The sequence below is a fragment of the Hyposmocoma kahamanoa genome, unplaced genomic scaffold (genome assembly GCF_003589595.1).
Source record: "Hyposmocoma kahamanoa isolate Upper Pololo Valley unplaced genomic scaffold, ASM358959v1 103, whole genome shotgun sequence".
NCBI lineage: Eukaryota > Metazoa > Arthropoda > Insecta > Lepidoptera > Cosmopterigidae > Hyposmocoma > Hyposmocoma kahamanoa.
This window is the reverse complement of record NW_020653344.1, coordinates 1,302,972-1,319,071: the sequence shown is the minus strand read 5'-3', so window position 1 is coordinate 1,319,071 and position 16,100 is coordinate 1,302,972. Positions and strand designations below refer to the sequence as shown.

Below are 16,100 nucleotides of genomic sequence, written 5' to 3'. Positions count from 1 at the left end.
AGTACTCACAGTTTTGTGTGCGGTACTGTTTAAATACTGTCCATAAAGGGGTTAACACTAATAAATAATTTTGGAGTCTCTTGTTGAAACAGCAATTCACCGACTCAAGCATACCGTTCAGTAAATACTACGCTGCTTGGGGGACACCTGTATACTCTTCTTTTTTGGACTTGTCGAAGGCTTTCGACCTTGTGTGATACAACGTTTTGTGGGATAAACTCTTGAGGGAAACCAGCACACCCAGGGAGTTTACCAATTTAACAAAATTTTGGTATTAGCACCAAACCCACAAAGTTCGATGGGCTGGTTCTTACTCAAACGAGTACATGTTGGAGTGCGGAGTGAGACAGAGCACACTTACTGCTCCACGGTTCTTCAACTTAAATGCAAATGTACTGTTAGATGAGCTCAGTAGAGTCGGAGTAGGCTGCTCAATTGAAGGAAAAAAATTATAATGGGTAGTATGCAGAGGAAATTTTCGAACTGGTGCCACCGTCTCCTTTCCACCATAGTACCTCTCGTTAAAGGAGTAGAGCCATCCTCACGTCGTAGATGTCTGGCATTGTAAGACAACAATACAAATATCAATTTCCGTATCACGACCTTGTATATCTATCATACAAGGTACGTGTACCTTAAGCTAAGCCTCGAGTTCTCCTACAACGCAATTTTGGGGCCATGGATCTAGATCGATTGCGGAAAGACGCTAGAGGGGTTGACTGGTTAGTTCGGTGGATAATTAGGTTGAGATATTTACATCGCTTTTCACTCAATTTTACACGTACTCAATTTTGACGTACATGCACCGGTTCGACCTGTGCGTATCAAGCACCTTCCTGCCCCGTGGCTGAAACCTTCGTAACTACATGGTGAAGAAGAATCGTGCTAAAGCTAAATACAAAACTGAACCATCTGATTCAAACCGTATTAGAAATCGCTGCGATACGATGATAACGGATGCTCAGCGACGCCATATCCACAGTTCTGTCGAAAATGGTACTCCTTCAAAAATTTGTAAATTCCTTAAGTCGCTTAGAATTGGCAAATCTCGTTGCATTAATCCTTCTCAAGACCTAAATCTCGATATATTTATCCATCATTTTTCATCTACGTCTGTCTTGGATGTTCAATCAAAGATAACACTTTACAATATCTTTCTTCATTGCCAATTCCTGACTATTCCTCCTTTATTTTTAATCATGGACATGAGACATCATATTAACCGCCAGTACATAAAGGGTGACACTGACGTGTGCTCTGCTCAGACTGATTTGATGGTAGTAGACCCGCCAATTAGGCCATGTCACATCCGAAGCTGGCCTACTGTTCGAAGACGATTGGAATTTAAGGGAGAATATTGAAACTGCGGAATTATCATAATCATCATGTCAGCTGAAGGACATCCACCGCTGGATACATGCCTCATCCAAAGATCGCCACAATTGGCCTTGCGGTACTAACATCATGCGGATTCTAGCAAACCTTCACCAGGTAATCGGCCCATCTTGTAGGTAGTCTACCTACGTTGTTTCTTCCGGTATACGGTCGCCACTCGAGAACTCTTTGGTTCCATCGGCCATCGGCACCAGAACAGATATGTTCTGCAAGCAATGTACTCCGTCCACAAGTTTTGCAATTCTTTCTTAAATACTCTTTGTTATAGAGCTAGATGACTGCTGCGTCATACTTATGTATGACGCAGCAGCAATGATATTACATAAAATATATAGCTGAGCAATAGCTGAGTGGATGACGGATTCAGTGGCTGCACAGCACACATCCTGTCTCCCTTACCTTTCTTTCTTCTATTTTTTATGTTTTTGTTTTGTTTGTAAATTGTATGTGTGCTGTGCTTTACATTGAATAAATAATTTCTATTTCTATTTCTATTTCTATAAAAGTAATTTACTGCAGTTCCAATCGATCTGTACCTGCTGCTTCCTAAATATATTTAACTTCTTTAATACATTTACGTTAATATTGTTATTATAGTTTGTATTATTTCCCACAAAGTCAGATTTCATTCAAATAACTGAATGTATTTCCTTTATGGCGGCCACTAGGCTTGGGCCGTAAGGAAACCCTTTGTTCGTGTAATTTCAGAGTCAAATGTCTATCATACGTCAAGTTTACATCAACATTTTGCTGTATTCGCTTTGTTTTCATGATATTTCGCTGTCAACGTGCGGGTCTTGAGCTTGGAGGTAGTGGTTGCGATTGACATGTTGTTTGACATATTATCTCTGGTGTGATTGTGCTTGACACATCACGAGTGTGAGTATTTCCTCCATCCTCCATCGCATGAAAAACCGTAAAGGTTTAGAACCATGTAAACGGTATTTTTTCGAAAATGCTTATTGAATTTCGTAATATTAGTTATTTTACGAAATATTTAGGTAAAATATATATACATTTTTTATCTTTAATCATTTAGGAACTTTTATACGATGTATATGCCAGTTCCATCGTACCCTAAACTACAGCTTACATGTCTGGGCGGCGCTGTTGGAGAGCCGATTCAACAAATAGTAATACTCTTTTTGCCTGTTTCGTGTGGGGATTGCTGAATATACAATTTATAGCACCTAAGGATATTCGGTTGATCAGCAGGTCTCTTATCAACGTCGCCCTCTATTGTTCGTACCGGACACATTCCAGTAACAAATGATACGCATCTTCAGGTACTCCACATAACTCGCAATTAGGAGAATTTATTTTTTTCATTAAGGCAAAACTGTTTAATGGAACGTGTCCTCATTCTTAGTGCGATGACAACTATTTTTCTACCATAGCCGCCCTCTGCAAACCAAGGTAAACGAGGAGGCTGACACTGACTTGTGCGATACCAGATACCTATTTTCCTTGATCTGATATTAAAATATTCACTCCACATTTGAGCACACTTAGACCTACATATGTCTGGGAAGAAATTCTGAGCAACGTTATATTCATCATTTGCCCTTCTGTTATTTCACGCTTGGCTAGGATGTCAGCCTCATCATTCCCCTTTAATCCTGTGTACGATGGTACCCACTGCAACTTCAGTTGTACATTTCGGGCTACAAGTTCTTATATTTTAGCTATGACCATATATGCAACTGGTGTACCTCGATGTCCGTGAACACAGCGAACTAGATGTTGTAGAGCACTCTTGCTATCAATGCAAATAACAATTTTATTCATAGTGGTATTCATTACGTATGTCAGAGCTTCTGATATTGCAATGAGCTCTGATGACATGGTGCATATTACGGGTGAGGTTTTAAAACAGTTACAATGTTGCATTGTGCCCTTTCTTTCGTTTAATGGAACGTAGAACGCTGCACCTCCTCCATTAGAACTCTTTGCTCCATCTGTATAAATGACGCGTGGGGTATAAAAATTTTTTTTGTGATTCTAATTGAATGTGAAATCTGACAGAATTTAAATTTAAATCTTTCTTTTTATTTTAACTGACTCTAACCTAGCACTACAATCTTAGAGGATGGAAAAAAATAAGTTTCTATAGTCTAAGACTACAATGTTCTTTAAATTTATATTAGTTATCCATGTATTTAGCCTAAACATTTATGAAGGAGAGGAAGATCTCACCCGTTCTTCTTTGACTTCTACATATACAATTGCCAAAAGGGGTTTTTCTTGTTTCTCCAGTATTGATTGGAACAAAGAGCATTAGTTTCGGACAGTAGAGCTACATTAACATTATTGGTCCACAATAACATTTTGAGAAAATATTTGTATGCCAAACTTTACATTGTGTATAAAGGAGTGCTTTTCATGAACCATCCAATAATTCTTATAGCCCGGTTTTGTAGCCTGTCCAACTTGGTTATGTGGGTTTTAGCTGCATTAATCATATAAGAAATAACCGTAGTCTATACTGCTTCTAATTATGGAAATGTAAATGCGGCGTAAATGCTTTGGATGTAAGCCCCATCTGGGTCCTGCCAGTACTTTCAATATATTTAGAAACTTTAATGTTTTTTCCATAGTTTCACTGACATGTTTTCCCCAGCGAAGTGATTTATCCAGCCACACGCCTAAGTATTTGTAACAATCCACTTGGTTTAATGGTGTATTGTTTATCTGTACACTTACGTGATGCCTATTATGTCCCTACTAAAAACACAGTATTTACTTTTTTCAGTAGAGATTTCTGTACCAAGTTTATATACTCTTAGAATAAAGTTATGTATAGCATTCTGAATGTTGGCTTTACTATTATTGATATCCTTTTTTGACGAATATAACACGAAATCGTCAGCATATTGACAGAATAATACGTCATTAAGCACTTGCCCTAATTGCGTCGCTACATTAAAAAGCAAGGGTGAAATGGGGTCTCCTTGGGCCAATCCTCTACAAGTATATCGTACGACTGTACCTAACTCATCCTTAACTTTAAGTCTCGTCTCAATTAGAAAGTTCCAGAAATATTGGCATATCTTTTTACCCACAAATAAATTATCAAGTGTTTAGATTAGACTTTCAATCATTAAATTGTTGTACGCATTTTCTATATCTAAAAACAGGCGATCGTTGAGTACTGTTTCTTAATTGTTAAATAAAGTTTCTTTATTGTTAAATATATCCGTTAATGAGTTAATGCACGTTTTGTTAGTGGCTAATTAGTACGATTCCTCTGATGAAGACTACCTACGCTAAATCAATTCTTGGGCCTGTTCGTTTTTATTTTGTTTCTTGTTAATTTTTTTTCTCAAAATTATTTGTTTTGTTTTTCTTTTTCTAATTTTGTTTTTTTTTATATCTTTTTTTTTTCACAAAATTCTGGGATCATAATATTAGTAAATACATATTACTTTTTACAAAAATAACAGAAAATGATCAAAGAATAAAGTTGGCGTAATCATATCATGTTAGTTACAGAAAGCTTATAGGCCACGTTAGTAAAATAGGTTATCAGAGAAAAAAAAATAATTATGTTGTATAACAATCCTCTGGAACACATGTGTGTGCAATTCCAGTGCTTAAATGTATTACAGGTCACAACCACATGATACTGTTGGAACAGTCAGAGCGCGTTCCCATTATATCGTAACGTTTATTTATCGTTAGACGACTGTTGCGTCTAGCCTGTTCCCATATAATGACTATCTGTGGTCACTGTGTCGTGGACGTTTATCTTATCGTTGAACGACTGCCATGTCCAGCTGTTCCCACAAGATCGTGACGACAATTTATTGGTTCACGGCAGCCGCCTTGTCGTTTGCACGATAGAATCGTTTGAGGTTGCTATTATCTGTCGTCGCATTTTTATTGTGACGTTTTATTTATCGCCTGATGACTGTCGACTTTTGCTCTTCCCATTGTCACGACAGTCTGTCGTCGTAACGTCAAAAAAGTCGGGAACGACAGTCAATCGTGTTGTTCTATGTGTGAACAACTTCATTGAACAAGCCACTACACTTTAAACTGCACGTCTATCTGTCGTCACGACATAATGGGAACGCGCCCTAACGCACACGCCGCGTCAGGAAGGCAGTTCTCTTGCGTATTACCGCATTGAAGTTATCAGTACGCGCCTCCGCGAACACACCTGATGCATTGCAAATAAATGCAATAAAGCCACATGTTAGATCCGGCAGGAATCTTTTTAGGGTCTTTTTGGTGATAGTATTTTAACTATCATAAAAACAGTTACTTCGGGCGCCAGTGAAATGGTTGTCAATCCTAATGAGCCGTGACCAGGTTCACAGCAATAAAATAAGAAAACTTCAGATCCACAGAAATTTATTACAAGTTGTTGGTAAGAGAAAAAAGAGGCTGTAACAAAAAAAGGTATATAAAACAGGTACAATGCTACAAAACATTCCCTAACTTAATTACATACGGATATGCTTATGGATGAATACAAAGTAGACACTTACCCCAAAAGGGCCGAGTTATACTGTTTTACAGGTTGGTATTAAAATTGGCACATGATTAACAGTAGTTACTACAAATTGAGTTCTTAGGTTTTCGCGATTGTTACACACAGGAAATGAAACTATTTTTCCGGATTTAAATCGCGTATATTTATTTTTTCAAACAATCCGACGTTTCGGGCCGTTTACTGGTCCGATGGTGATAGTTCACTGTTTCACTTCCTAAGTTATTACAAATTGTTATCAAAATTGGCTCATGATTAGTAGTAGCTATTACAAGTCTGGTAAAGGAATTAAAATTAGACGCAATAGTAATTTAAACCGTACTGTACGCTGCCGCGTTCGAGCAGGTAGTGACGATGGAACGAAATACATATAATCAGAGTGGCGGGCAAAATAAATTATTAAAGAACGATACAAAATTTAAAGACGAGTGGCCAGGAACCGGAGAAAAGGCGATAAAAAGGGTGGGAAGACAATGTAAGGAGGTCACATCGTCACAACTTTATTGGCAAAAAGTAAATATGTATACGTACTTGATTCGTACAATTATTTGGTACCCACGGCATAATAAAACCACGTGTGACCATACTCGTTCTTCAAAACTGTTTTATAACACGAAAATCATAAAATTAATACAAAGTACATGAAATTAATTATGTATAATGTCAAATTCTATAAATCTCCCATTTAAGCATAAAAAATTAGGTTCAGCAATTTACATGAGAACTTAAAAACTAATTAGTAAATGAACAATATACCAGCCCAAGCCATGGTACAAACTATGAAATATGACTATTTGATACAAATACAAGTTTTTGAGTTTAACAGTTTACAAATTTACTCTATTAAATAGTTATTATTATTACACAAATTGAATCCTTATTTCGTAAACTATTTGTACAATTTTTTATTTTTTAACTTAAGTTTATTCAACGTTTTTCTTTGCATTGCTGGTATAATCAACTTTTCGAGCCGAGCAATATCAGTCCATTTCTAAATTTTATTAATTACATTGCACCAGTTAAGATGAACAATTTTATACAAATATTTAAAAATCAATCAAGGACTATTTCCCATACTTTCTAAAATATTAACAATAATCCCTGAAAGTTTCATAAAAATATTCTAAAAAAGGTCTCTGAGTAGGCAGGAGGTTAGAAACAAAACATATATAAAGATGACAAGCATTTAAATACCTATCGATTAACACTAGAATCGTATGAAAATAATATGTAACTGTTTTTAAAATAAATTAATAAAAAACTAAAACTAAATTAATAAATTAGTAAAAGAACTGTTATCCGCGAGGAAGAAAATTGACGAATCCTCTCACAACTCACAATGTAACGACCTAAAAAAGGTTTTAATACAACCTATATTGGATAAAGTTATGTGTTTGAGCCATTTGAGCTTAGAGTATATTGATATTTTATCTAACAAGAACGATGTGGAACTACATACTAAATCATAAGAAAGAAATAGACAGGTGTACTAGCTTGGGAGCGTTCAAGCACCATTAATCGATTGTGTTCAAAATGAGAATAATTATACTTTTTTTATTATTGATTACACTTATTGTGTTGTTTTGTAATATCGGCAACTTTTCAATCATACTTTACAATTTGTCGCACGGCAAAATTACATGTCATGTCATGTCTAGTCATTATCATTGAAATGAATAAGAGAGTTTGTAATTTGATAACATAATTGGAACCTATCTTGTATTCGTACATTTTCATTGATTGCATTAAAGTCAAATTTGACACTTTTAAAAAGTTATTTTACGATTTTCGGTCAATAAAATTATTAAAATGATTAAAATTCCATTTAAAAATTGCAATAACATTCATGCCAATAATTTATCAACAACACTTTAAAGATTGGGAACTCGAACTAAAATTTTCAAAAAAAGCTCATTATTTAATAGTGTTTATTTAATGACAATTGGCTATATAGCCTCTAAAGATAACAAATAATTATGAAACTGACAATATAATAAAACGTATACGAAATTTCTTAAAAACGTTACAAAGTCTAAAAAAAGTTAGTCACGACGTTGAATTGCTTATTTTTACAGATGAGACCGCCATTTGTATGGCAAATGGCACGTCATGATACAATTTTGCTATGAAAGAAAAGGTGAACGGATTTCGAATGGGGAACGTAAACTGCATGGACAGGACAATTGTTTTTGTGAGGTCATAGTACGAATTTGACAGGCAGTCCAACTTTCAGGTTTAAATAGGATTAGCACTCGCGATATAGGGTTTCCCTAGTGCGGGGCTGTAAGTGTTTGCGTTATTATTGTTGTCATTATTATTGGCGAATTATTTTGTTTTTGGAGACATAAGGTGGGACGAGGTAAGGTGGGATTAGGCAAGGAAGGACTTGATATTTAGGCACGTTGTAAAAAATGAAATTGTTGAGTATGAACAGAGCAACGCTTGTTACAACTTAAAATTATTTATTATTAAAATGCAACTTTTTTAAGTTATTTTCATTACCTTACTAAAACTACCATGTGAATCACTATGCTTATTTTGATTTTATCGCGTTTAATCAGCAATTTAGTCTTTATAAGTACCTGAATCATACCATCGACTCGCGAAATTGCAATGGCAGCTGCATAGTAGCTCGATGGCTAACCATTGACAAGCTACTACTCTTAACTTTTAGCGTAATGTCAAACGCACTAAATCCTGCCATTAACATTAACACTTTATCGGCACACAACTGAGATGATATAAAGCAGACTTGGGGCCTTGTAAAGAGTTCAATATGTTGGCTTGTTTGAAAAGACAAATATACCTTATCCAAATAAAATCTTTCGTTAAGGGTTTTTATTATAAACAATATCATTTTTACATTCCACTTTACCCATATTTTCCTCTGTATGCTTATAATAATCTCTTTGAATTAAAGTATATACTTTACATTACTGAACTGAAGCATAAACTTTACAATACTGTTTAATTCAAAGAGATTATTCTTGTAGATATCCAAGCTCAAAAAACGAATCAATTAAACCAACAACTTTGTTTTTAAGTTTTTTCAAAGTGGTTTCGTCTAACAGATTCACATTGATAGTTTGCATGATCTCCTCTATTGGCATATTGTTGTCCACTGCTTCTTTAAACTTGGCTGCGTCTTTACTTTCTCTTATTAACAGCGATGTTATCACCATTGATTGTCCCAGAGAAAATCTTGCATAACTTTTTAAGTCTTTTTCGAGTTGGTGTCTAGGATACGTAGAGTCTGTCTTAAGACCGTAGTGATTCAAGTATTTTTCTAACTCGGAATGGTAGTAGTTCATCCAATCATGAAAGTACTTGGAACGTGTATCGAAGTCTGTGCAGACGAAGATCAAGCATGTAATGTCTGCTACTGGACTGCCCCTTTTCGATAGTTGGTAGTCGATCATACAGCAATCTATTGATTTCTCACCCTGGAACAGAAAACTTAATTATTGAAAATAATAACATTGAAAAGAAATTAGTGAACGTGTTGTTAGTTTATTTATTGCAATTCACATGTGGGTATTCTAAGCCCACATGAGCCCTAGAGATACACGGTGTCCCTAACGATGTTGGTAAAAAATAAAATTAAAGGCAAAAGAAAGAAATCACATTAAAACCAGTTCGGTAATACTTTCGTAAAGTTTTATAATAATTTTTAAATTTAACAAAAACGGTGGATAAAACACAACTGCACGTTAGAAATACCGTGTGTCCCTAGACAAAATGTCTGTACATCAACATTTAAAATCCATGCCACCAAATGTCTGGACAGAGACAGACCGAAGTTTTAACCTACGTAGCCAATTATTAATCTTTTAATTTAATGATATAGGAGAAACGATCACTAAAATATTCTTCCAACGAGTAAAAACATTTTTGAGCAAAAATTGCTTCACGAGTTTATTAATTTTTTTTATCAGGCTGTTAACTTTTTAATTGGTCACCTATTTTATTATTCTTTTTTATTGACTTTAATTTGGGCTTGAACTGTGTTGTTTTAATTTTGTTCGATCAATGGAGTTAATTTTTTGTTAAATTTTTTCTCGAAGTGTTATTTAACTTTGAAGATTGTTAAAAACATACAAAATAAAAAAAATAAAATAAGAAATGGGTAGTTGATATTTGATTACATATTTATACCTGACATTTGATAAGAGCTACATTATTTTAGTGCCATACGCCATCAAAATGTACACGTAACATTGTTGTGTACGTCTCAATAACATACAACTGACTAATTAGTACATTGTCAAATCCAGCTAATTGGATATCTTCGACAAGTGTCGTAAAATACAAATACAACGTGCCAATTATGGATACATTTAAACATAACGTGTATTAAGTAATGATTTTCAACCATTATAAGTAATTTGAATCCCGTTAGTTCAAGGTGATAATTATGAAACACGATATATAGCCAAAGACACGTTTGAATAAAGCTTGCCCTTTAAATGTTACAATAATACCTGTAAAGTGAATTGCCATTTATCTATCTATTTATTTATTTATTCATTTATTGCGTGTCATATACATTGCTAATTGCTAGCAATTAAAAATGTTACAGTGTCGGGCAGTTAACATGTGATGCCCTGAAAGGGCATAGCAACTGCAGAAGACAAGAGTTCATTTCCAATATATATTGCTTAATATATTACATTACAACATTATACTAATGTTGTAGTGTCAACATTACAACATTATACTAATGTTGTATTATAACATTACAACATTATACTAATGTTGTAATGTTGACACTTGACGTGGTATAACTATGTTATGGGTAAAACTGAATTGCTTAAATTCGTATCATGACTTAAACAAAGTTGAACGAGAATGGCATGGCAGAATGATGAGTTTTCTTTTTAAACGTTAATTATTGTCTCTGGCTGGCTAGCTGACACATTACTACATATACAATTTGCTTTCAATTTGTGGGCAACGATTACGTTTATTTTGCCACATCAAGGAGTACTGCCGAAATTATATCCACGGCATTTATTTTTCACCTTGAAATTTAGGTACGCATATAAAATAAAACAATGAAAATATTTGTACAATTTTTTATTTTTTTAACTTAAGTTTATTCAATTTTGCTTTGCCGGTATAATCAACTTTTCGAGCCGAGCAATATCAGTCCATTTCGAAATATAATTAATTACATTGCACCAGTTAAAATGAACAATTTTATACAAATAATTAAAAATCAATCAAGGACTATTTCTTTGTGCTTTTTACAGTACAGAAAATAGAACGAATATATGGAAACCTTTTTTGTTTGTTTTTCTCATTAATTATCTTTAGATATCCATTAGCTTCCAAATATTCGTTCGTAGTCTGTACTATTTCTCCGAAACTTTCACTGCATTTTATGTTGAGTAGGATAACTTTATCTGCTTTAGTAATTTATATTCTTTTAATTTGAAAAATGCGTGTGTCGAATTTACATTTTGTGTAATTAAACTTTTTTTTACAATTTTCGCAGTTGATTTTAGAAAAAAAATTTCTTGTTACCCATTCAAAAGTGCCCTTGTATGGATATTTAACTTTTCTCGTCATAAAGGCGCTCTTTTTAGTTCTGAATCAAAATTGTATTGTCTATAGTACTCGCCTCTGAGCTGAAAAATTTCGTTCTACACACGAGCTATAATTAGTTTCTAAAAAAGGACGTCGTATGTTTGCTCTAAAATACTTAGAGGATGGAAAAAATAAAGTAATTGTAATATCAATTAGGATTACGCGATACTGCCTTCTGATTGGTTAAGTTGTCATAAAGGTCTGGAAACTGGGCCATAAATCCTTATTAAAATAAAATGATTTAAAAAAATCTTTTTTCCATCCATTATGTTAAAGTTAGAACACGCGCCTTCTATTCTATTTCTTTGGTTTTTGTTTTGAAGCGTTTGTTTGGCTTTCGTCTAAATATATGAAGAGGCTGTATGGTTCAACCTTTGCCTACCCTAATAAATGGATTAAAATTTATTTTAAAAATTGCGTTGTTGCCATGGATTGTTAACCACTTCATCGACGGCGCGCGTGACATTTGATACCTGTCACTTTTCTAATCAGATGGTACCTTAGATAGAAAAAAAATAGTCTAAGCTTTTTTTATTGTTTGCATTACGGGCGGCGATAAGATACGTATAGTATAAACACTTGAAACTCAAGAACCTATTAAGCTACCATAAAAAGAATAACATGGGCGATAAGAGCACTTAAGTAGCTTTTGTTTAGACTACAGTTATGATTGTAATACGACGACTTTACTTGTTAATTTCTGAGTACACTGAACACTTCTGAGAGATTTTCATAGTATTTTTCGCTTTAACTTCTAACCACTTTGTATATTCACTGTATTAACCTCCTACCTACATTTGTACTCCGAGGAGTACATAGAAATGCAAAAATTCTCGTGACGTAACTAATGGTGGCAAGCTTACTATTTTTTAAATACCATTTATATGCTTTCTAAGTTGTCAAAACAATAGACAAAGGTCTTGTATCATCTGTATTTTTTTTTAAATAGCATGTGATGTGCACGAGCAAGAATGCGTCTGTGCGAAGCTAAGTTAGTCAGTCTACATCATTTCAAAATTCAATAAAATAAGCAATATCTTTTTCTAAATGACTTAATTAATAAATTAATTGTGTAGATAGATATTTTCGATTTGACAGAGAAAAAAAATAAACATTGCTAAAAATAACCTAACAAACTTTATGTACTTTGCAAAGAACAAATCTAGGTAGTTGATGTTAAGTAAGTATGCCTTTTTTTTTTTGACGGGAGAAATTTTTATGGATACCCCTGAGCCCAGGGAGACTCAGGGATTATGTGGGGACTCTCCCTCCAGACTGGAGGGCCTACCCCACTAAAACCCCCCCGGGTTTCCCTCTCGCCGGTTGAGTTGGCGCCGTGGGATCGGTGAACATTCACCACGACTAAGTAAGTATGCCTACACATGTTCTTTACAGAGTACATAAACTAAATCTTTCAAATATTTGAAAGAATATATATTTCAAAATATATATTTTTTTCTTAAGTTATGATAGATTATGATTTGACAGATTAGATAATGAAATACTAGAAACGTTCAATGACTACAACATTGTTTTATGGTGAAGTTTCCGATGACGATCTTGAATATAGGCCACCGAATCGCAACCAAACTAACATTTTTGAGTTGGATAGCAATTGAAACGACGAAGCGCATATCGCATTGTAAATATAATAGTGTATTAACTCAAAAAGGATATTCTTTTAGAGTCGATGAAAAACTAATTATTCTCTTCGTGTGAAAGATTTAGAACATAACATGTATAGGTTAAAGTTTATTACAGACACGTAAACAATTTGTTATACTTGCCAAATATGTTTAAAAATAAAAGGGAAATAATAATTTCCTATTTTTGAGTAGGACTGTGTTTTCCAGAACTAGATAAAAAAAAATTTATCTCATTTTGAGTTAAGTAGACATCTTTTAATTGTTTCTTACAATATTCTTACAAAGGTTTCATTGGCATGTAGAGAATCAAATTGTATGTTCACTAATACTATAATCTTGTATTTCACATATTTTGAGTTACAACACTATTATAATAATAGCGCTATATATCGGACGCTATTGTGTCTTCTTTAGTGTTTTCCGATAATTCGGAAGTATTCACCAGTTCATCATCATTACCGTCGCGATCGAGAGGACACAATCTTTACTCCGATCACAGGTCCTCAGTTGCCAGAACGCTAATGATAAGCAAGATAATTCGTCGAAACACAAGTTTGAGCCAGTATTTAGTGTTTACAACCCGCCTTTTTACCGATAGATACTACGGAATGGGCATAGTATACGCTCTACCAGCAGTAGGTATATCGATGACGATAGTATTTTTGTTGACTGTACAAATAGAACACAAATTTTGACAATAGAAGTTCTCTCGGATTGACTATAAGGGAATTAAAGGCAGTTTAATACAGTCATGCTGTAAAAAATTGGTTGTAATAAGAAAAACTGTAAAAAAAATCTGAGATATGTCTGTGTTTTGTGCCAAATAGAAACTGTTTCATCGAATTTCATGAGGCTGAAAGTTAGAATAAATGTGTTTCTGTTAATCTCTTACGTTCATTCCTATTTTACAATTTAAAAAATTTTGTAAATTAGATTATAATAGAATAACGTCTAAATTATAGAAGTAGTATCTTTTATTGTTATCTAAAAATTTATTTTTATTCGTTTTTTAAGTTTATATTTAATAAATTAAATATATATATAAATATACATATATATATAAATATTCATATACTTGAATAAGTAAATTTTCGACGACAAAATTACATTTCATGTCATGTCTAGTCATTATCATTGAAATTAATAAGAGAGTTTGTAATTTGATAACATAATTGGAACGTATCTTGTATTCGTACATTTTCATTAATTGCATTAAAGTCAAATTTGACACTATTTAAAAGTTGTTTTACGATTTTTGGTCAATAAAATTATTAAAATGATTAAAATTCCATTTAAAAATTGCAATAGCATTCATGCCAATATCAACAATACTTTAAAGATTGGGAATTCGAACTAAAATTTTCAAAAAACGCTCATTATTTAATAGTGTTTATTTAATGACAATTGGCTATATAGCCTCTAAAGATAACACTTTTGGACTACCAACTCCTTATCGCGTGTCTGTTACATCGCGTTGCCCCAATTGTCACTATGTCTGAATTGTAATTTAGGTACACATAACAAATGACTCCCTGAGGACTTTTGTGTCGTGAATTTGATGATGCTCTATCGAAAATAATGTACTCACCTCCAATTTGAATAAAATGTTGTTCGTCCAAGGATCGCCTTGATTGATTATAGAAAAATTGTTGCCTCTATCAGATTTGGACATAGCTACAGCTTCTTTGAAAGTGTCGCTCATAATTTCATTTACTATTTTTAAATATTTCTCTTCATCCATTAAATTTACTACGCCGGTAACAATGTCTTTCAAAGTCTGGTTCATACTCGGCACATTAGCAAATAGCTCCCATATGTTAAATAGTTTTTTAGAAAAACATTCAAAAGTTTCTGGTTCGAAATTCTTTAAAGCGTATGATGCAGCATGTAATTTTGCAAAGTTATTAAGAACGAGTTTAATACTGTCATCTTTTAACGAAGTAAATCTATCAAGGACGATGTAATCCGATACTGTCAAATCTTCTAGGAGAATGATTTCATGCGGTTCTTCCATATAACTTCCGTAAAATTTTGCATATTTGAGTCTTTCTTTAATTGCAATGTTAGCATTATTTTCCAATTGAGTAAATTTTGGCAGCACTTCACAGTACATGTTATTCTCATTTAAAAAACAAACTGCTGTGTTAAGGTTCTGTCGAATTTGTTCCTGAGTGGGAGCTATTTTGGCAATCATTTTGAATACTTTGTCTTCTTTCTTAGTCACAATTCTTTTCACATTAGCGGCGTAGTTATCACCTGGTTTTCCAACTGTCTCTATTTCAACTTTCCCGTCATTAATACCAAGTTCTTTTAAAACATTCTTAACAAATTCTTGTTGTATCTCACAAAGCGCACTCACTTCACCTTCGAAAATAAACTCAACCATTTTGACGAAGAGTTTCAGATTTTCTGTGATTGTGCCCCGATCACAAATTAGGATTCCTGTTTATTTTTCAAAACAATAACAGATGGAGTTTTTATGATTGTAAATGATTACAAGTTACCTAACTACTTTTCATAAATTCGAATATTTTTGAGTATTTTATTCGAATTTTAATAATTAAAGTACAACGTTACTTCTACTGTGACAGCGTTCACAACGAAGTATAATCGGAAACTGCGCAATCAATTGCTAGGTGAGTTTTTATCTTCTTAAGATATAATAACGTTAAAAAAAACAGTTTATTACTACCAATTAGCACGTTAGTTTTTTATAATATCAAGTAACGGGCTGAAAAAGTCGTGCACCTGATGGTAAGCTATACGTCTGTCCATAACAGTTGCAGTGCCTTTCAGAGCTTTAAAACCTTAAGTTAGTTACAATTAAGGAGGTTTCCCACCGCGTGGCATAGCCGTGTGACGCCCTGTATACTTCTATACAATACGTCAATGGCAACGAGTATGTTTTGGCGGAAATTTACGTCATTGATCAGTTAATATAAACAACTTAGATTAAACTGATTCGTGTTTCCACA

At 33.7% G+C, this 16,100-nt stretch overlaps 1 protein-coding gene across 1 annotated transcript; it reads right to left on the bottom strand.

The window, feature by feature from the left end:
• Positions 1 to 8,030: 8,030 nt before the first annotated feature.
• On the bottom strand, positions 8,031 to 15,511 carry LOC113237970. Its single transcript, XM_026474688.1, has 2 exons — positions 14,714 to 15,511; positions 8,031 to 9,333 (listed from the first exon to the last, which is right to left on the bottom strand). Exons 1-2 carry the CDS (start codon positions 15,509 to 15,511, stop codon positions 8,872 to 8,874), a joined length of 1,260 nt encoding a protein of 419 aa, XP_026330473.1. The 3' UTR covers positions 8,031 to 8,871.
• Positions 15,512 to 16,100: the final 589 nt, after the last annotated feature.